Source organism: Hypanus sabinus, chromosome 26 (assembly GCF_030144855.1).
Source record: "Hypanus sabinus isolate sHypSab1 chromosome 26, sHypSab1.hap1, whole genome shotgun sequence".
Taxonomy (NCBI): Eukaryota; Metazoa; Chordata; class Chondrichthyes; order Myliobatiformes; family Dasyatidae; genus Hypanus; species Hypanus sabinus.
The window spans coordinates 27,923,608-27,945,352 of record NC_082731.1 but is presented as its reverse complement, the minus strand read 5'-3'; the positions used below and the strand labels follow the sequence as shown (position 1 = coordinate 27,945,352).

Sequence of the window (21,745 nt, the reverse complement as noted above, 5' to 3'; positions counted from 1 at the left end):
ATCAAAGCAGATGAGTAGTGCAGAGGGATGGATGAACAGTCCACGGATACCACCACAACAAAACTGACAAATTTAAACTCCGTTCATCATATTCTGCAACAGGTTTGGATCTGCGGTCAGATTTCCAACATCTTTATAGTTGGTATTGTTTTTAAATCTAGTCATTAGTAATGATGACTCCTCACTTTTACTGGCGTCCCTCAGGGAAGGAGATCTCTGATCCTTACCGTTTGAGCCTAATTATGTCTCCTGACCCTTCAATGTGTTTATCTCCAAATGCACTCTGAATGGCAGCTCAGATCTGTAATTCATTCAGACTTTACCGGCAAAGCCCAGATCCCAAAAGTTGAATAAACAAAATTGCCCACCGGTTGTTCATACTACCCGATGTTTCATCCACTTTCTCCAATACAGACTAAAATCAGACCAAGTCTCCCCGATCTGCTGATACACCATCGATTATTTTGTACAAATACCTGTGTTATTCCATGGCAAATTTCTTCTCAGCTGACCCATTCAGTTCCCCTCTTCACCCCAGCACCCTGTGACCCACCCAGATCCAGTTCACCTCTTCACCCCGGCACCGTGACCCAACCAGATCCATTTCCCCTCTTCACCTCAGCACCCTGTGACCCACCCAGATCCAGATCCCCTTTTCACCCCAGCACTCTGTGACCCACCCGGATCCAGTTCCTCTCTTCACCCCAGCACCCTGTGACCCACCCAGATCCAGTTCCCCTCTTCACCCAAGCACCCTGTGACCCACCCAGATCCAGTTCCCCTCTTCACCCCAGCACCCTGTGACCCACCCAGATCCAGATCCCCTTCACCCAAGCACCCTGTGACCCACCCAGATCCAGATCCCCTTCACCCAAGCACCCTGTGACCCACCCAGATCCAGTTCCCCTCTTCACCCAAGCACCCTGTGACCCACCCAGATCCAGTTCCCCTCTTCACCCCAGCACCCTGTGACCCACCCAGATCCAGATCCCCATTTCAGCCCAGCACCCTGTATCCCACCCAGATCCAGATCCCCTCTTCACCCCAGCACCCTGTGACCCACCCAGATTCAATTCCCCTCTTCACCCAGCACCCTGTGACCCACCCAGATTCAGTTCCCCTCTTCACCCCAGCACCCTGTGACCTACCCAGATCCAGGTCCCCTCTTCATCCCAGCACCCTGTGACCCACCCAGATCCAGTTCCCCTCCACCCAAGCACCCTGTGACCCACCCAGATCCAGTTCCCCTCTGCACCCCAGCACCCTGTGACCCACCCTGATCCAGTTCCCCTCTTCACCTCAGCACCCTGCTGTCAGTTTGATGGGTGTTTTTATAAAGACCCAGAGGAACACTGATCCAGACAGAACTGTACTTACCACCTGCTGGTCCCGGGATGTTAAAGATCCTCAGCTGCAAATCTCACCGACTGACATTATTGTGCCCCCTGCACTGCCAACACTGAGCAGCTCAGGGAACATCTGTGGGGTGAAAACAGAGTTAATGTTTCATATCAGTGACCTTTCACCAAACTCCGTCAGTCTGGTTTCTGGCAACTATGCTGTTCCCAGTTTTGTTTTACCAAATTTATTTTGATGAAAATAATTTGTTTTCATTGACTTCGACAAGCCCAGAACATCCCAGAGCCTTTCCGAACCCAGCTGGTATATTTGCACTGTGTCACTTCATAAGAGGGGACTAAACCTCCAACTTGTCTGTATCTTGTTCCCACAAACTGAACTACAACATGACAATCTAGTCTTGTTTGGGTGATGTTGGAAAAGAACGTTCACTTTTAGCCTGCAATTCCTAAAGCTCCCCACCACTGGGAACTCCTCATCTGATTTCTGGCTGTGAAGTAGGTGAATAGGCAGACACTAGTTAGTTGTACGTCATCCAAATGGTCCCAGGTCTTTGTTCCAGCAATTTCCCTGTTGTCACGGGTTGACATTGATAAAGAGCAGTGAGGTTCCTCAGATCTCAGCTGACCAGCCTATTCCTGAGGTACCGTGTACCCGGGAAGCTGAGGACAGTGTGGGTGAAATGGTGCTGGCTGTGGCTGGCAGTCTGAAGGGGACAACTACTGTTCAGCCACTTACACTGGAGTCAGTCCCTCAGTTCCACCGGCCACTGTACCCCGGGATTTACTGAGTGACAAATGCCTCCAGAGCTGTCACCACACTCTACCACATACATCGGGTCCTGGTGGAATTCTGACTGGGGATTCTTGGTCTGGTGTGTCAGGTATGTAATCACTTACAAGTTATTTCTTGTTGAAAATCATGTTTTAAATGTAATATAGGTTTATTATTTTAAACAAATGATAAGATATCACAAACAAGAGAAAATCTGCAGATGCTGGAAATCCAAGCAACACACACAAAGTGCTGGAGGAACTCAGCAGGCCAGGCAGCATCTATGCAAAAGAATGCAGTTGATATTTTGAGCTGAAACCGTTCAGAAGGACTAGAAATAAAATACTGAGGAGCAGATTTAATAGCTTGGGGGAAGGAAAAGAGAAACACAAGGTGATAAGTGAAACCTGGAGGGGGAAGAATGAAGTAAAGAGCTGGGAAGTTGATCAGTGAAAGAGATAGAAGTCCATGGAAGAAAGAAAAACGGGGAGAAGCACCAGAGAGGTGATGGGGAGGCAAGGACATAAGGTGAAGGAGGGAAAAGAGGATGGGAAATGGTGAAGAGGGATTGGTGGGTGGCATTACCACATGGTTGAGAAATTGATGACAACGCCATCAGGTTGGAGGTTACCCAGACAGAATGAAAAGTGTTATTCCTCCAACTTCAGTATGGCCTCATCACTGCAGTGGAGGAGGCCATGGATTGACATATTGGAATGGGAAGTGGCCACTGGGAGATTTCGATCTTTCTGGTGGATGGAGCGTGGGTGCTCAGCGAAGTGGTCTTCCAATCTACGTCGGGTCTCACTGATGTACAGGAGGCCACACCGGGAACACTGAACACAGTATTTAACCCCAACAGACTCACATGTAAAGTGTCACCTCACCTAGAAGAACTGTTTAGGGCCATAAATGGTTGTGTGGGAGGAGGTGTAGGGGCAGGTGCAGCACTTGTACACTGTGGGCAGAGGTAGCCATGGGCGCTCACATGGGTCCCAGCTATGCCTGCTTGTTTGTCAGCTATGTGGAACAGTCTATGTTCCAAGCCTACACAAGTGACCATCCCACACGTTTTCTACACTACATTGATAACTACATCGATGCTGCTTCCTGCAACCATGCTGAACTCTTCAACTTCATCCACTTTGCCTCCAACTTCCACTCAGGCCTCAAATTTGCCTGGTCGATTTCTGACACCTCCATCCACTTTCTCGATCTTTCTGCCTCTATCTCTGGAGACAGATTATCCACTGATGTACATAAGCAACCCACAGACTCATAGCTATCTGAACTATACTCCTTGCCACCCTGTTACTTGTAAAAACAACATCCCCTTCTCTCAATTCCTCCATCACTGCTGCATCTGCTCTCAGTATGAGGCTTTTCATTCCAGAATGAAGGAGGTTTTCTCCTTTTTCAGATTTCCCTTCCTCCACCATCAACGTTGCCCTCAACCACATCTCTTCTATTTCACGCATGTCTACTCTTACCCCATCCTCCCAGTAACTGACCAGCGATAGGGTTCCTCTTGTCCTCACCTACCACCCCACAGCCTCTGCATCCAGCACATAACTTTCTGTAACTTCTGCCAAGTCTAACAGGATCCCACCGCGAAGCACATCATTCCTTTCACCCACCCCTCAACTTTCTGCTTTCCACAGGGATTGCAATCTACACGACTCCCTTGTCCCCACTGATTCCTCCCCACTGATCTCCCTCCTGGAACTTATCCTTGCAAGCGGAACACGTGTATACAATTCATTAATGAATTTTATTATAATCCATTTACTGGGTTCCAAACCTGGCCCTGGTATCCATTGGGACTGAGGATTTTCAGAAAGAGAAGAATACACAATTCAAACTTTCTACTTCGCCCTGCCAAATTTCAACTTTCCAATATCCTTCTGGACAGTTTGTCTACCCATTCCCATTTTGACATGTCTGTCCATGTCCTCCTCCACTGCTCCACAGAGGCCAAAGTCAGGTTGGAGTAGCAACACCTCATATTCCATCCAGATATCTGTCAACCTGATGAAGTGAATAGTTAATTCTGCAAAATTCAGTAATCTCACCAACCATTCCCCCTCCCACTCCTTTATTCTCCTTTTTTTTCTCTTCCCCCGTACTAGGTAAACCCTCATGCCTTCACCTCACCTACTCATTATCTCTATTTGGTTTCCCCCCTCCCGAACACTTCCCTCCATGGTCCACTGTCCAATCTGATTCCTTCTGCATCACCATTTATCTCTTTCACTGATCCCCTACCAGCTTCTTATTTTATACCCCCTCCCCCATCCACACCCATTCCCCCTCACCTGGTCTCACCTCTCATCTGACAGAATGTATTTCTCTCCACTCCACCCACCTCTTATTCTGGCTTCTGCCCATTTCCTTTCCAGTACCAGTGAAATCTCTCAGCCCCAAAGATCAACTGTTTATTTCCCTCCATAGATGCTGCCTGGCTTGCTGAATTCCTCCAGTGTTTTCTGTGTTGCTCAAGTTTTCAAGCATCTGTAGAATCTCTTGTGTTTCTGGTTGTCCATACTCATTCATTTGTGTACATTGTTGCTTCAGTGTGACTCAAATCCCAATTCCAGTTTCCTTGGACAAGAGGGAAAAACAATGATCCCAAGGAATGTCCCAGCAGAGAATGTTTTGTTAGAATTACCCAAGCATTGACAGAGTTAAATGCTTCTCATGGAATAACACCATCATTCAGCAATAAGTGGAGCGATCATGACTCTGTCAGGTTTTATGAGGGGATTGCATTTCCCAGGGACTGCTAAACATCAAGACTAGGCTGATATGGGACATAATTGAGAATACTGCAGAAAACATGCTTAACAACATCACAGTGCTGATCAAACTGAGATTCACAATTTAGTGACCCTTCAGTGTACACCTAGGTTTGCATATTTGTGATATTACATGACAACAATGATCATCTAGACTACTTCACAGATTTTGTATTTTAAAAGAATATAGCTCGTAATCGTAGTAAAATGAGAAAGATTAAGAAATACTCATCATACTTTGTCAGATGATCCGTCCCAGTCAGACTGGACAGTGTGTGTTACATCTGCTCTTTCTTCAGACAAAGACACTGACTCACAGTCTCACTGAAGGACTCAACCGTGACACAAACACAATCAGCCTCCACACTAAATGTCAAAGAGCAAAAGGGGACCGAGTGTGTAAATGGTGTACACAAAGTGCAGAGAGCTGCAATGTCCGTGAACTGATGATAGAACATAGAAAACCTACAGCACAATACAGACATTTCGTCCCACAAAGCTGTGCCGAACATGTCCCTACCTTAGAACCACCTCGGCTTACCCATGGCCTATTTTTCTAAGCTCCATGCATCCATCCAGGAGACCTTCAAAGACCCCATCGTTTCCACCTCCACAACCGCTGCTGGCAGCCCATTCCGCACACTCATCACACTCTGAGAAAAAGAACTTACCCCTGACATCTCCTCGGCACATCCTTCCAAGCACCTTATAACGATGCCCCCTCGTGCTAGCCATTTCAGCCCTGGGAAAAAGCCTCTGACTATCCATACAATCAATGCCTCATTGTCTTGTACACCTCTATCAGGTCACCTCTCAAACTCCATCGCTCCAAGGAGAAAAGGCCGAGTTCACTCAACCTATTCTCATAAGGCATGCTCCCCAAACCAGGCAACATCCTTGTAAATCTCATCTGCACCAATTCTATGGTTTCCATATCCTTCCTGTAGTGACGTTAACAGAATTGAGCACAGTACTCCAAGTAGTATCTCACCTGGGTCCTATATAGCTTCAACATTACCTCTTGGCTCTTAAACTCAATCCCAAGATTGATGAAGCCAATGCGCCGTATGCCTTCTTAACCACAGAGTCAACCTGCGTAGCAGCTTTGAGTGTGCCATGGACTTGGCCCCCAAGATCCCTCTGATCCTCCACTCTGCCAAGAGTCTTGCCATTAATGCTATATTCTGCTATCATATTTGACCTACCAACATTAACCACCACACACTTATCAGGGTTGAACTCCATCGGCCACTTCTCAGCACAGTTTTGCATCCTATCAATGTCCCACTGTAACCTCTGACAACCCTCCACACAATCCACAATCACCCCAACCTTTGTGTCATTAGTAAATTCACTAACCCATCCCTCCACTTCCTTATCCAGGTCATTTATAAAAATTAGAAAGAATAGGGGTCCCAGAACAGATCCCTGAGTTACACCACTGGTCACCGGCCTCCATGCATAATATGACCCGTCTACGATCACTCTTTGCCTTCTGTGAGCAAGCCAGTTCTAGATCCTTAAAGCAATGTCCCCTTGGATCCCATGCCTCCTTACTTTCTCAAAAAGCCTTGCCTGGAGAACCTTATCAAATGCCTTGCTAAAATCCATATACATCTACGGCTCTATCCTCATCAATGTGTTCAGTCACATCCTGAAAAAATTCAAACAGGGTCATACAGCATGACCTGCCTTTGACAAAGTCAAACTGACTGTTCCTAATCACATTATGCTTCTACAAATGTTCATAAACCCTGCCTGTCAGGATCTTCTCCATCAACTTCCCAACCACTGGAGTAAGACTCACTGGTCTAGAATTTCCTAGGCTATCCCTACTTCCTTTCCTGAATAAGAGAGCAACATCCGCAACCCTCCAATCCTTCGGACTTCTCCCGTCCTCATTGATGATGCAAAGGTCATCGCCAGAGGCTTAGCAATCTCCTCCCTCACTTCCCACAGTAGCCTAGGGTACACCCCGTTCGGTACCGGAGACTTATGCAACTTGATGCTTTCCAAAAGCTCCAGCACATCCTCTTCCTTAATATATGCATGCTCAAGCTTTTCAGTCCACTGCAAGTATTCTCTGCAGTCACCTTGTCCGCAGTGAATACTGAAACAAAGTATTCATTAAGTACCTCTGGCATCTCATGATAGTACATTGGGAGGCGGCCTCAAAAACTTCACGTGAGTGCAATCAGGCAAACCTGACATTAATCCGAAGGACTGGACACCCAAAAATTGATCAAAGAGCTCATCACTTATCATTTCTTATAAATCACTGATTGCTCTAGAACTGAGGGACTTGCTGCCTTATTCCTGAAGGTGATTAACTTTCAACGCTGTTGCTGCTAGAAAGATCGACAAAGAATAATCTGCCAATACTTCCTTAATCCTCTATTTATTCCAAAAAGCACAGATGAATTGAATTTAAACTCCCATCCACCAGGTTGGGATTTGAACTCATTTTCCCAGTTCATCAGTAGAGCAACTTCAGAATACACTCTGGCTGCTCAATTTAAGAGATACAGGGGCATTAGTGTTTCTAAGCAAGAATGTTGAAACCACAGGCACCAGCAGAAGTAGTGCAGGTGTATGAGTGAGCAGAGTTGAAAGAATATGAAGTTTTCTGAAGTTTGTGTGGGTGGTGAAGGTTGCAGAGATGAGGAGAGGCACACCCACAGTAAGACTGGGATGTCGGGATGTGAAGTTATTAAACTGAGTGAATCCCAGGCTCAGCCCAGATGGAGAAAGAGATTCTCATTGATTCACAGTGTTCATTGTTACTGATCAATGGCACTGAGTCTCCAAGCAAATAATATACTGAGCTGTGTCTCTGCTGAGAAATCTGCATGCTTCTCTGTCTCACACAGCTCCGTCTCACAGTGAACCAACTGGTACAGTTATTAGAAAGGGATACGAAACCTATCCTTTGTTCTGATTTGCTTTTCTGCATCAAAAGTTACAGGAATATGAGTCACACGATTCAGCTCTGGGTGTTTCTGTTATTCTGTTTGCATTAAATGCAGCTGTCATGTACTGATGATCTGTGTTGACCTAACACAACCCATAGAAATATTTCCATTAAGATTCTGAGCATTTCAATTTCTAATCCACAGAATTGTCTGTCTTTATTCAAAATCCCAACATTGAAGAGATATGGATCGACAAGACGGCTACCGTGAAGTGCACGGTTCTCTGTACAGATCCCGAAGATATCCACATCTCTTGGCATGTGGGCGGGAATGAGAAAACTAGTGGACCTGTCAGACATCAAGCGGAGAGGGACGGGTCCCGACACAGAGTGCTCAGCGAACTCCAGATCAGTGTGGAGGAGTGGTTCAGTGGGGTGGAGTACGAGTGCTCTGCTCAGGAATCTCCTTCATCTTCCCGAGTGTCAGCACGAACTAAAGGCACCAAAGGTGGGCAAGAGACCAGTGATTAAATCGCCAACAATAGTTACCTGAGCCAAAATGTTTCACCTTCTCACAATTCCTCCATCTCTGCCCTCAGGATGAGGCTTTTCATTCCAGGACAAAGGAGATGTCTTCCTTTTTTAAACAAAGGGGCTTCCCTTCTACCACCATCAACTCTGCTCTCAAATGCATCTCTCCCATTTCCCGCAAATCTGCCCTCACCACATCTGCCCACCACCCCACTCGGGATAGGGTTCCCCTTGTACTCACCTACCACCCCACCAGCCTCCAGGTCCGACATATAATTCTCCGTAACTTGCACCACCTCCAACGGGATCCCACTATCGCACATCTTTCCCTCCCCCCCTTCTGTTTTCCTCAGGGATCGCTCCCTACACTCCCTTGTCCACTCGTCCCCCCCATCCTCTCCCACAGATGTCTCGCCTGGCACTTATCCTTGTAAGCGGAACAAGTGCTACACCTGCCCTTACACTTCCTCCCTCACCACCATTCAGGGCCCCAGACTGTCTTTCCGGGTGATGCGACACTTCACCTGTGAGTTGGCTGGTGTGGTATACTGCGTCCGGTGCTCCTGGTGTGCCCTTTTATATATTGGCGAGACCCGACGCAGGCTCGGAGACCATTTCGCTAAAAACACCTACGCTCAGTCTGCCAGAGATAGCAGGATCTCCCAGTGGCCACACATTTTAATTCCACGTCCCATTCCCATTCTGATATGTCTGTCCATGGCCTCCTCTACTGTAAAGATGAATCCACACTCAGGTTGGAGGAACAACACCATATATACCGGCTGTGTAGCCTCCAACCTGATGGTATGAACATTGACTTCTCTAACTTCCATTAATGCCCCTCCTCCCCTTCTTACCCCATCCCTGACATATTTAGTTGATTGCCTGTTCTCCACCTCACTCTGGTGCTTTCTCCCCGCCCCCACACCCCCTTTCAATCTCCTGAGGCCTCCCGTCCCATGATCCTTTCCCTTCTCCAGCTCAATATCACTTTCACCAGTCACCTTCCCAACTCTTAGCTTCATCCCACCCCCCTCCGGTCTTCTCCTATCATTTCACATTTCCCCCTCCCCTCACTACTTTCAAATCTCTTACTTTCTTTCCTTTCAGTTAGTCCTGACGAAAGGTCTCGGTCCGAAACGTCGACAGTGCTTCTCCCTATAGATGCTGCCAGGCCTGTTGTGTTCCACCAGCATTTTGTGTGTGTTGTTTGACATTTCTTTTGTTTTCTTGTCTATTCCAGTCCAGATAAAAAGTCCCAAGGTCAGTCTGCTGCCTCCACAGGAAGAGACCAAGAAAAGGAAAATGGCCACACTGGAATGTGTGGTCTCTGGATTCTACCCGGACCAAATAAATGTCATCTGGGAGAAAGGCAGCACCGTGATCACCTCCAACACCGGCGCTACACCGACCGCTCTGGAGCAAGGGTGGACTTTCAGTACCAGACACTTCCTGACCATGAGTTTACAGGAGTGGAATACAGAATCAGTCTTCAGCTGTACAGTGAATCATCCCCCCTCCAACACCCGTATCAAGAAGCAAGTGAAGAACGTCCCAGGTAGGGTCCTGGGACTCAGCCCATTATTGAAATTGTTTACATTGTGCTATGAATTCAAGGTCAACACTAAATCACGGTGCAGCCCTGGTTTAGTTATGTGCGTGAACTGATAAATTTCAAAGTACAAAGCACATTTATTATCAAAGTATGTGCACCATATACAACCTTGAGATTCTCTTCTTGCAGGCAGTCACAAAACAAAGAAACACAATAAAATTCACAGTCAAACATCCAATGTGTGGAAAAGAAAGAACAAATTGGGCAAACAATAAAAAAAAATTCAAACAAACAATCCACAGAACCTGAACCGCAGAATCCCCTGAAGTAAATCCACAGCCAAGTCACCAGTTCAGCACTGCAACCGGTCCAGGAGACCGATGGCTGCAGGCCACGGCCACGGAGCCAGGCTCAGTGCTGAGGTGAGTGCTGATGGCTGCAGGCCGCAGCTGCAGAGTCAGTTCAGTGCTGAGGTGAGTGAAACCTCATAGAGTAGTGAGTTGAACACCAGATAGTCCTTTGTCTTTGGTGACAACATCCTATTCCTTTTAATCTGGCTTGGTGATAAAATCAGCCAATCTTTGATTTGTTTTCTGCTCTCAACCAACATAATGCAAAAGCTTCACCATAGAAACTATTGTATCTCTGGTAATAATTTCATAACTTGAGGAGAATCCAGACCATTTCACTGGACAGACACTCTGGAATTCCTTGATAATAGCCTTCAAAATGCTCCCTCCCTCTGCCTTTGAACCCTTCGAGCCTATTTATGACTCCTGACCCATCAATGTGTTTGTCTTCAAATGCCCTCTGAATGGCAGCTCAGATGTGTAATTCATTCAGATTTTACCAGCAAAGTCCAGATCCCAAAGGATGAATAAACAAAATTGCCCACCAGTTGTTCATACCACCCAATGTTGTATCCACTTACTACAACACAGACTAAAATCAGACTGAACCTCCCCCAATCTGCAGATTCTCCATCAATCATTTTGTACAAATACCCAAGTGTTATTCCAATGCAAATTTCTTCTCAACTGATCCACCCAGATCCAGTTCCCCTCTTCATCCCAGCACCCTGTGACCCACCCATATCCATTTCCCCTCTTCATCTCAGCACCCTGTGACCCACCCAGATCCAGTTCCCCTCTTCACCCCAGCACCCTGTGACCCACCCAGATCCAGATCCCCTCTTCACCCCAGCACCCTGTGACCCACCCAGATCCATTTCCCCTCTTCACCCCAGCACCCTGTGACCCACCCAGATCCATTTCCCCCCTTCACCCCAGCACCCTGTGACCCACACAGATCCAGTTCCCCTCCACCCCAGCACCCTGTGACCCACACAGATCCATTTCCCCTCTTCACCCCAGCACCCTGTGACCCACCCAGATCCAGTTCCCCTCCACCCCAGCACCCTGTGACCCACCCAGATCCAGTTCCCCTCTTCACCCCAGCACCCTGCTGTCAGTTTGTTGGGTGTTTTTATAAAGACCCAGAGGAACACTGATCCAGACAGAACTCTACTTACCACCTGCTGGTCCCGGGATGTAAAAGATCCTCAGCTGCAAATCTCACCGACTGACATTATTGTGCCTCCTGCACTGCCAACACTGAGCAGCTCAGGGAACATCTGTGGGGTGAGAAACAGAGTTAATGTTTCACATCAGTGATATTTCACCAAACTCTATCAGTCTGATTTCTGGCAACTATGCTGCTTCCAGTTTTGAATATTTATTATTATTGAATTTATTTTGATGAAAACAATTTGTTTTCATTGACTTCGACAAGCCCAGAACATCCCAGAGCCTTTCCGAACCCAGCAGGTACATTTGCACTGTGTCACTTCATAAGAGGGGACTAAACCTCCAACTTGTCTGTATCTTGTTCCCACAAACTGAACTACAACATGACAATCTAGTCTTGTTTGGGTGATGTTGGAAAAGAACGTTCACTTTTAGCCTGCAATTCCTAAAGCTCCCCACCACTGGGAACTCCTCATCTGAATCCTGATTGTGAAGCAGGTAAATAGACAGACACGAGTTAGTTGTAAGTCATCCATATGGTCCCTGGTATTTGGTCCAGCAATTCCCCTACTGTCAGGGGTTGGCATCGATGAAGAGCAGTGAGGTTCCTTGGACCTCAGCTGACCAGCCTATTCCTGAGGTACCGTGTACCCGGGAAGCTGAGGATAGTGTGGGTGAAATGGTGTTGGCTGTGGCTGGCAGTCTGAAGGGGACAACCAGTGTTCAGCCACTTACACTGGAGTCAGTCCTTCAGTTCCACAGGCCACTGTACCCTGGGATTTACTGAGTGACAGATGCCTCCAGAGCTGATGCCACACTCTACCACATACATCGGGTCCTGCTGGAAATCTGACTGGGGATTCATGGCCTGGTGTGTCAGGTATGTAATCAGTTACAAGTTACTTCTTGTTGAAAATCATGTCTTAAATGTAATATAGGATTATTATTTTAAACAAATGATAAGATATCACAAACAAGAGAAAATCTGCAGATGCTGGAAATCCAAGCAACACACACAAAATGCTGGAGGAACTCGGCAGGCCAAGCGGCATCTATGGAAATGAGTGCAGTTGATATTTTGGGCTGAAACCGTTCAGCAGGACTAAAGAAAAAATACTGAGGAGCAGATTTACTAGCTGGGGGGAGGGAAGAGTGAAACACAAGGTGATAAGTGAAACCTGGAGGGGGAAGAATACAGTAAAGAGCTGGGAATTTGATCAGTGAAAGAAACAGAAGTCCATGGAAGAAAGAAAAGGGAGGATGAGCATCAGACAGAGGTGATGGGGAGGCAAGGAGATAAGGTGAAGGTGGGAAAAGAGGATGGGAAATGGTGAAGACGGGGTTGGTGGGTGGCATTACCACATGTTTGAGAAATTGATGACAACGCCATCAGGTTGGAGGCTACCCAGATGGAATAAAAAATGTTATTCCTCCAACCTCAGTATGGCCTCATCACGACAGTGGAGCAGGCCATGGATTGACATATTGGAATGGGAATGGGAAGTGGCCACTGGGAGATCTCAATCTTTCTGGTGGATGGAGCGTGGGTGCTCAGCGAAGTGGTCTTCCAATCTGCGTCGGGTCTCACTGATGTACAGGAGGCCACACCGGGAACATTGAACACAGTATTTAACCCCAACAGACTCACAGGTAAAGTGTCACCTCACCTAGAAGGCCTGTTTGGGGCCATAAATGGTGGGAGGAGGTGTGGGGCAGGTGCAGCACTTGTACACTGTGGGCAGAGGTAGCCATGGGCGCTCACATGGGTCCCAGCTATGCCTGCTTGTTTGTCAGCTATGTGGAACAGTCTATGTTCCAAGCCTACACAAGTGACCATCCCACACGTTTTCTACACTACATTGACAACTACATCGATGCTGCTTCCTGCAACCATGCTGAACTCTTCAACTTCATCCACTTTGCCTCCAACTTCCACTCAGACCTCAAATTTACCTGGTTGATTTCTGACACCTCCGTCCACTTTCTCGATCTTTCTGACTCTGTCTCTGGAGACAGATTATCCACTGATGTACATAATCAACCCACAGACTCGTAGCTATCTGGACTATACCCCTTGCCACCCAGTTACTTGTAAAAACACCATCCCCTTCTCTCAATTCCTCCATCTCCACTACATCTGCTCTCAGTATGAGGCTTTTCATTCCAGAATGAAGGAGTTTTCCTCCTTTTTCAAAGGGACTACCCTTCCTCCACCATCTACGTTGGCCTCAACCACATCTGTTCTATTTCACGCATGTCTACTCTTACCCCATCCTCCCAGTATCTGACCAGCGATAGGGTTCCTCTTGTCCTCACAAACCACCCCACCAGCCTCTGCATCCAGCACATAATTTTCTGTAACTTCTGCCACGTCTAACAGGATCCCACCACCAAGCACATCATTCCTTTCACCCACCCCACAACTTTCTGCTTTCCACAGGGATTGCAATTGTCCCTTGGACTCCCTTGTCCATTCATCCCTGCCCACTGATCTCCCTCCTGGCACTTATCCTTGCAAGCAGAACACGTGTATACAATTCATTAATGAATTTTATTATAATCCATTTACTGGGTTTTAGACCTGGCCCTGGTATCCATTGGGACTGAGGTTTTTCAGAAAGAGAAGAATACACAATACAAACTTTCTACTTTGCCCTGCCAAATTTCAACTTTCCAATATCCTTCTGGTCAGTTTGTCTACCCATTCTCATTTTGCCATGTCTGTCCATGGCCTCCTCCACTGCTTGACAGAGGCCAAAGTCAGGTTGGAGTAGCAACACCTCGTATTCCATCCAGATATCTGCCAACCTGATGATGTGAATGTTATTTCTGCAAAATTAAGTAATCTCACCAACCATTCCCCCTCCCCTTCCTTTATTCTCCTCTTTTTTTTCTCTTCCCCCACTAGGTACACCCTCATGCCTTCACTTCTTTCACTTCTCACCTGCCCATTATCTCCATTTGGCTCCCCCCTCCCCCCCATAAACACTTCCCTCCATGGTCCACTGTCCAATCCGATTCCTTCTGCGTTGCCATTTATCTCTTTCACTGATCCCCTACCAGCTTCTTATTTCATACCCACTTCCCCGATTAACACCTATTCTCCCTCATCTGGTCTCACCTCTCATCTGACAGAATGTATTCCTCTCCACTCCATCCACCTCTTAGTTTGGCTTCTGCCCATTTCCTTTCCAGTACCAGTGAAATCTCTCAGCCCCAAAGATTGACTGTTTATTTCCCTCCATAGATGCTGCCTGGCTTGCTGAATTCCTCCAGTGTTTTCTGTGTGTTCAAGTTTTCCAGCATCTGTAGAATCTCTTGTGTTTCTGGTCGTCCATGCACTCATTTACTTGTGTACATTGTTGCTTCAGTGTGACTCAGATCCCAATTCCAGTTTCCTTGGCCAAGAGGGAAACACAATGATCCCAAGGAATGTCACAGCAGAGAATGTTTTGATAGAATTACCCAAGCTTTGACAGAGTTATATGCTTCCTGTGGAATAACACCAGCATTCAGCAATAAGTCGAGCGATCATGACTCTGTCAGGTTTTATGAGGGGATTGCATTTCCCAGGGACTGCTAAACATCAAGACCAGGCTGATATGGGACATAACTGAGAAAACTGCAGAAAACATGTTTAACAACATCAGTGCTGATCAAACTGAGATTCACAATTCAGTAACCCTACAGTGTACACCTAGGTATGCATATTTGTGATATTACATGACACCAATGATCATCTAGACTACTTCACAGATTTTGTATTTTAAATGAAATTTGCTCATAATCTTACTGACATGAGATAGGTTAAGAAATACACATCATACTTTGTCAGATGATCCGTCCCAGTCAGACTGGACAGTGTGTGTTACATCTGCTCTTTCTTCAGACAAAGACACTGACTCACAGTCTCACTGAAGGACTCAACCGTGACACAAACACAATCAGCCTCCACACTAAATGTCAAAGAGCAAAAGGGGACCGAGTGTGTAAATGGTGTACACAAAGTGCAGAGAGCTTCAATGTAAGTGAACTGATGATAGAACATAGAAAACCTACAGCACAATACAGACATTTCAGCCCATAAAGCTGTGCAGAACATGTCCCTACCTTAGAACTAGCTAGGCTTACCCATGGCCTATTTTTCTAAGCTCCGTGCATCCATCCAGGAGTCCTTAAAAGACGCTATCATTTCTACCTCCACCACCGCTGCCAGCAGCCCATTCAACACACTCACCACTCTGAGTAAAAAAACTTTCAGCACCTATTTCCAAGCACCTTTTAACTATGCCCCCTTGTGCGAGCCATTTCAGCCCTGGGAAAAAGCCTCTGACTATCCACACAATCAATGCCTCTCATTGTCTTGTACACCTCTATCAGGTCACCTCTCAACCTCCATCGCACCAAGGAGAAAAGGCCGAATTCACTTAACCTATTCTCATAAGGCATGCTACCCAATCCAGGCAACATCCTTGTAAATCTCCTCTGCACCAATTCTATGATTTCCATATCCTTCCTGTAGTGAGGTTAACAGAGTTGAGCACAGTACTCCAAGTAGTATCTGACCAGGGTCCTATATAGCTTCAACATTACCTCTTGGCTCGTAAATTCAATCCCACGATTGATGAAGCCGATGCGCTGTATGCCTTCTCAACCACAGAGTCAACCTGCGTAGCAGCTTTGAGTGTGCTATGGACTTGGCCCCCAAGATCCCTTTGAGCCTCCACACTGTCAAGAGTCTTGCCATTAATGCTATATTCTGCTATCATATTTGACCTACCAACATTAACCACCTCACACTTAACAGGGTTGAACACCATCGGCCACTTCTCAGCCCAGTTTTGCATCCTATCAATGTACCACTGTAACCTCTGACAGCCCTCCACACTATCCACAATCTCCCCAACCTTTGTATCATTAGTAAATTCACTAACCCATCCCTCCACTTCCTTATCCAGGTCATTTATAAAAATCAGAAAGAATACGGGGTCCCAGAGCAGATTCCTGAGTTGTACCATTGGTCACTAGCCTCCATGCATAATATGACCTGTCTACAACCACTCTTTGCCTTCTGTGGGTAAGCCAGTTCTAGATCCTTAAAGCAATGTCCCCTTGCATCCCATGCCTCCTTACTTTCTCAAAAAGCCTTGCATGGAGAACCTTATCAAATGCCTTGCTAAAATCCATATCCTCTATCCTCATCAATGTGTTCAGTCACATCCTGAAAAAATTCTATCAGGGTCATAAGGCATGACCTGCCTTTGACAAAGCCAAGCTGACTGTTCCTAATCATATGCTTCTACAAATGTTCATAAATCCTGCCTGTCAGGATCTTCTCCATCAACTTCCCAACCACTGGAGTAAGACTCACTGCTCTATAATTTCCTAGGCTATCCCTACTTCCTTTCCTGAATAAGGGAACAAAATCCGCAATGCTCCAATCCTCCGGACTTCTCTCATCCTCATTGATGATGCAAAGATCATCGCCAGAGGCTTAGCAATCTCATCCCTCGCTTCCCACAGTAGCCTAGGGTACACCCCGTTCGGTACCGGAGACTTATGCAACTTGATGCTCCAGCATATCTTCTTCCTTAATATATACATGCTCAAGCTTTTCAGTCCACTGCAAGTATTCCCTACAGTCACCTTGTCCGCAGTGAATACTGAAACAAAGTATTCATTAAGTACCTCTGGCATCTCATGATAGTACATTGGGAGGCGGCCTCAAAAACTTCACGTGAGTGCAATCAGGCAAACCTGACATTAATCCAAAGGACTGGACACCCAAAAATTGATCAAAGACACTGATTGCTCTAGAAGAGAGGGACTTGCTGCCTCACTCCTCTTTCTTTTAAACTTTTTTTATTGCATTTTTAAGTAGTTACAAAATGAAGTATGAAAAAAATGTATATAACCCTTCCCCCCTCCCCTTAACCCCTCCCCCCAACTGCCCTATAGAAAAAAAAAGAGAAAGAGAAGAAAAAAGAAAGAAAGAAAGATTGTCTAGTTGTTGGAAGATCTCCACATGCTCCATGGAATTCGTAAAAACTTTAATATGTATATTTATTTCTTTCCCCAAATGACCAATTGTTTCATCTTCAGAGCATCTATAGATTTAATCCTGTCTTTTGTAAATAAGGGCTCCAAATTTTCAGAAATGTTTCATATTTATCTCTTAAATTATAAGTAATTTTTTCTAATGGAATACAACCATAGATTTCTTTCTTCCAAGAGTCTATACTTAAATATGTATCCGATTTCCAAGTAACTGCAATAGCTTTTTTGGCTACTGCCAGTGCAATTTTTATAAATTCTTTCTGGTATTTATTTAGCTTGAGTTTTGGTTTTATCCCTTCAATATCACCTAATAAGAGTAATATTGGATTATGAGGAAATTGTGTTCCTGTAATTTGTTCCAGTAAGAGTCTTAGATTTGTCCAAAAAGGTTGAATTTTAGAACAAGACCATGTAGAATGTAAAAAAGTACCAGTTTCCTGGTTACATCAGAAACACTGATCTGATAAGTTTGGATTTAATTTATTTATTTTTTGTGGTGTAATATATAGTTGATGTAGAAAATTATACTGCACTAATCTTAACCGAACATTTATTGTATTTGTCATACTATCAAGACATAGTCTTGACGAATTTGTTTCTTCAATTTTAATATTCAAATCACTTTCCCATTTTTGTCTTCACTTATGGATTCCTTGTTTAATTGCCTGTTTTTGAATCAAATTATACATACAAGATATAATTTTTTTAATATTTCCTTTTTGAATTAAAATTTCTATTTCATTAGGTTTCGGTAATAACATTGTTTGACCTAATTTTTCTCTTAAATAAGCCCTTAATTGAAAGTAACAAAATAAAGTGTTATTTGATACTTTATATTTATTCTTTAATTGATCAAATGACATTAATATACCTCCTTCAAAACAATTCCCTATATATCTAATCCCTTTTTGAATCCAATTATATAAAAGTTGATTGTCCATTGTGAAAGGAATAAATCTATTTTGAATTAAAGATCTCTTTGCTAATAAAGATTTTTTTGTCTCATCATCAACATTTATCTTATTCCATAAATCAATCAAATGTTTTAATATAGGAGATTCTTTCTTTTCCCGTATCCATTTAGATTCCCATTTATGTATAAAATCATCTGGTACGTTTTCTCCTATTTTATCTAGTTCTATTCTAACCCATGCCGGTTTATCTTTCTCGAAAAAAGATGCAATAAATCTAAGTTGATTTGCTTTATAATAATTCTTAAAATTTGGAAGTTGTAATCCTCCTAGATCAAATTTCCATGTCAATTTTTCCAACGATATTCTTGACATCTTACCTTTCCAGAGAGATTTCCTCACATATTTGTTTAACTCTTGAAAAAACTTCTGGGGTAATTGTATTGGTAATGATTGAAATAAATATTGTAGTCTAGGGAATATATTCATTTTTATAGTATTTACTCTACCTACTAATGTTATTGGTAATGCCATCCATTTATCAAGACCTTCCTGAATTTTTTTCAAAAGTGGTAAATAATTTAATTTGTATAAGTTTTTTATGTCATTATCAACTCTTATACCTAAATATTTTATACCATTTGCTGGCCATATAAATTGAGTTATTAATCGACATTGATTATTATCTCCTTTAGTAAGAGGTAAAATTTCACTTTTATCCCAATTTATTTTATAACCCGATATTTTCCCATATTCTTCTAATCTATAAAATAATTTGCGTAGTGAATGTAATGGATCTGTTAAATAAAGTAGAACATCATCAGCAAATAAGTTAATCTTGTATTCTTCCTGATTAACTCTGAAACCCTTAATATCTGGGTCCATTCTAATTAATTCAGCTAGTGGTTCTATTGCCAACACAAACAAAGCAGGTGATAATGGGCAACCTTGCCTAGTTGATCTTGTTAACTGAAATGATGTTGAAATTTGACCATTTGTCACTACTTTAGCTTTGGGATTAGTATTTAAGGTTTTAATCCATTTTATAAATGATGTTCCTAATCCATATTTTTCCAATACCTTAAATAAAAAATCCCATTCCAATCTATCAAATGCTTTTTCTGCATCTAAAGCAACTGCCACACTCATTTCCTCCATCTTTTGCGCTAAATGGATTATACTAAATAACCGGGTTACATTATCTGCCGATAGTCTATTTTTGATAAATCCTGTTTGATCCATATGCACTAATTTTGGAAAGCATTTAGATAATCTATTAGATAAGATTTTTGCTATTATTTTATAATCGGTGTTTAATAAAGAAATAGGTCTATATGATGCTGGTTTTAAAAGGTCTCCATCTTTTTTTGGCAATACTATTAAAATAGCTGTTGAAAAAGATTCTGGAAGTTTATGCGTTCTTTCCGCTTGATATATTAACTCCATAAAAGGAGGAATTAATAAATCTTTAAACTTTTTATAAAATTCAGGTGGAAAACCATCTTCTCCTGGAGATTTATTACTTTGAAGTGATCCCAAAGCTTCTTCAACTTCCTTCAATGTAAAAGGCGTATCTAATCCCTTCTGTTCTTCTGTATTTAATTTTGGAAGAGTTATTTGTGATAAAATAATATTTTTATAATATTTTGTGATAAAAATAATAATATTTTTATCACAAATAACTCTTCCAAAATTAAATGCTGACTCACTCCTTAAGATGATTAACTTTCAACGCTGTTGCTACTAGAAAGTTCAACAAAGAATAATCTACCAAGACTTCCTTAGTCCTCTATTTATTCCAAAAAGCACAGATGAATTGAATTTAAACTCCCATCCACCAGTTTGGGATTTGAATTCATTTTCCCAGTTCATCAGTCCAGCAACTTCAGGATACACTCTGGCTGCTCATTTCAAGAGATACAGGGGCATTAGTGTTTGTAAGCAAGAATGCTAAAACCACAGGCACCAGCAGAAGTAGTGCAGGTGTATGAGGGAGCAGAGTTGAAAGAATAAGATGTTTTCCGAAGTTTGTGTTGGCGGTGAAGGTTGCAGAGATGGGGAGAGGAACAGTCACAGTAAGACTGGAATGTCGGGATGTGAAGTTATTAAACTGAGTGAATTCCAGGCTCATCCCAGATGGAGAAAGGGATTCTCATTGATCCACAGTGCTCATTGTTACTAATCAATGGCACTGAGTCTCCAAGCAAAGAATATACTGAGCTGTGTCTCTGCTGAGAAATCTGCATGCTTCTCTATCTCACAGTGAACCAATTGGTACAGTTATTAGAAAGGGATTCGAAACCTAGTTAACACATCCTGATTTGCTTTTCTGCATCAAAACTAACAGGAATATGAGACACACGATTCAGCTCTGGGACTTTCTGTTATTCTGTTTGTATTAAATGCAGCTGTCATGTACCGATGATCTATATTGACCCAACACAACAAATAGAAGTATCTCCGGTCTGATGTTGAAGATTTCCATTTCAAATCCACAGAATTGCATGTCTTTATTCAAAATCCCTACATTGAAGAGATGTGGATCGACAAGACTGCTATCGTGAAGTGCACAGTTATCTGTACAGATCCGAGAAAATTAAGCATCACTTGGTACGTGGGCAGCAGGGTGAAAACTACAGGAACTGTCAGACGTCAACCACAGAGGGACGGGTCCCGATACAGAGTCCTCAGTGAACTCCAGATCAATGTGGAGGAGTGGTTCAGTGGGGTGGAGTACGAGTGCTCTGCTCAGGAATCTCCTTCATCTTTCCGAGTGTCAGAACGAACTAAAGGCACCAAAGGTGGGCAAGAGACCAGTGATTAAATCACCAACAATAGTTACCTGAGCCAAAATGTTTCACCTTCTCACAATTCCTCCATCTCCGCTGCATCTGCTCTCAGGATGAGGCTTTTCATTCCAGGACGAAGGAGATGTCTTCCTTTTTTAAAAAAAGGGGCTTCCCTTCTTTCACCATCAACTCTGCTCTCAAACGCATCTCTCCCATTTCCCGCACATCTGCCCTCACCACATCCGCCCGCCAACCCACTCGGGATAAGATTCCCATTGTCCTCACCTACCACCCCACCAGCCTCCAGGTTCGACATATAATTCTCCGTAACTTCGGCCTCCTCCAATAGGATCCCACAATCAAGCACAGCTTTCCCTCCCCCCTCTTTCTGATTTCCGCAGGGATCGCTCCCTACGTGACTCCCTTGTCCACTCGTCCCCCCCATCCCTTCCCACCAATCTCCCTCCTGGCACTTATCCTTGTAAGCGGAACAAGTGCTACACCTGCCCTTACACTTCCTCCCTCACCACCATTCAG

At 44.1% G+C, this 21,745-nt stretch overlaps 1 protein-coding gene and 1 long non-coding RNA gene across 2 annotated transcripts in view; one reads left to right on the top strand and one right to left on the bottom strand.

The window, feature by feature from the left end:
• The window catches only part of LOC132381350 (uncharacterized), a 116,502-nt gene that overhangs the window by 11,745 nt on the left and 83,012 nt on the right, over positions 1 to 21,745 (bottom strand). Inside the window, exons 2-3 of the long non-coding RNA XR_009508012.1 lie at positions 11,457 to 11,558; positions 1,378 to 1,479 (exon numbers count right to left, since the gene is read on the bottom strand). This is a non-coding gene — a long non-coding RNA (uncharacterized LOC132381350). The remainder of the gene's footprint in view (positions 1 to 1,377; positions 1,480 to 11,456; positions 11,559 to 21,745) is intronic.
• LOC132381345 (uncharacterized) overlaps positions 1 to 21,745 on the top strand; it is a 67,908-nt gene that overhangs the window by 2,844 nt on the left and 43,319 nt on the right. Inside the window, 3 exon segments of the mRNA XM_059950717.1 lie at positions 8,045 to 8,347; positions 9,614 to 9,928; positions 20,918 to 21,220. Coding sequence (XP_059806700.1) covers positions 8,045 to 8,347; positions 9,614 to 9,928; positions 20,918 to 21,220 — 921 coding nt within the window.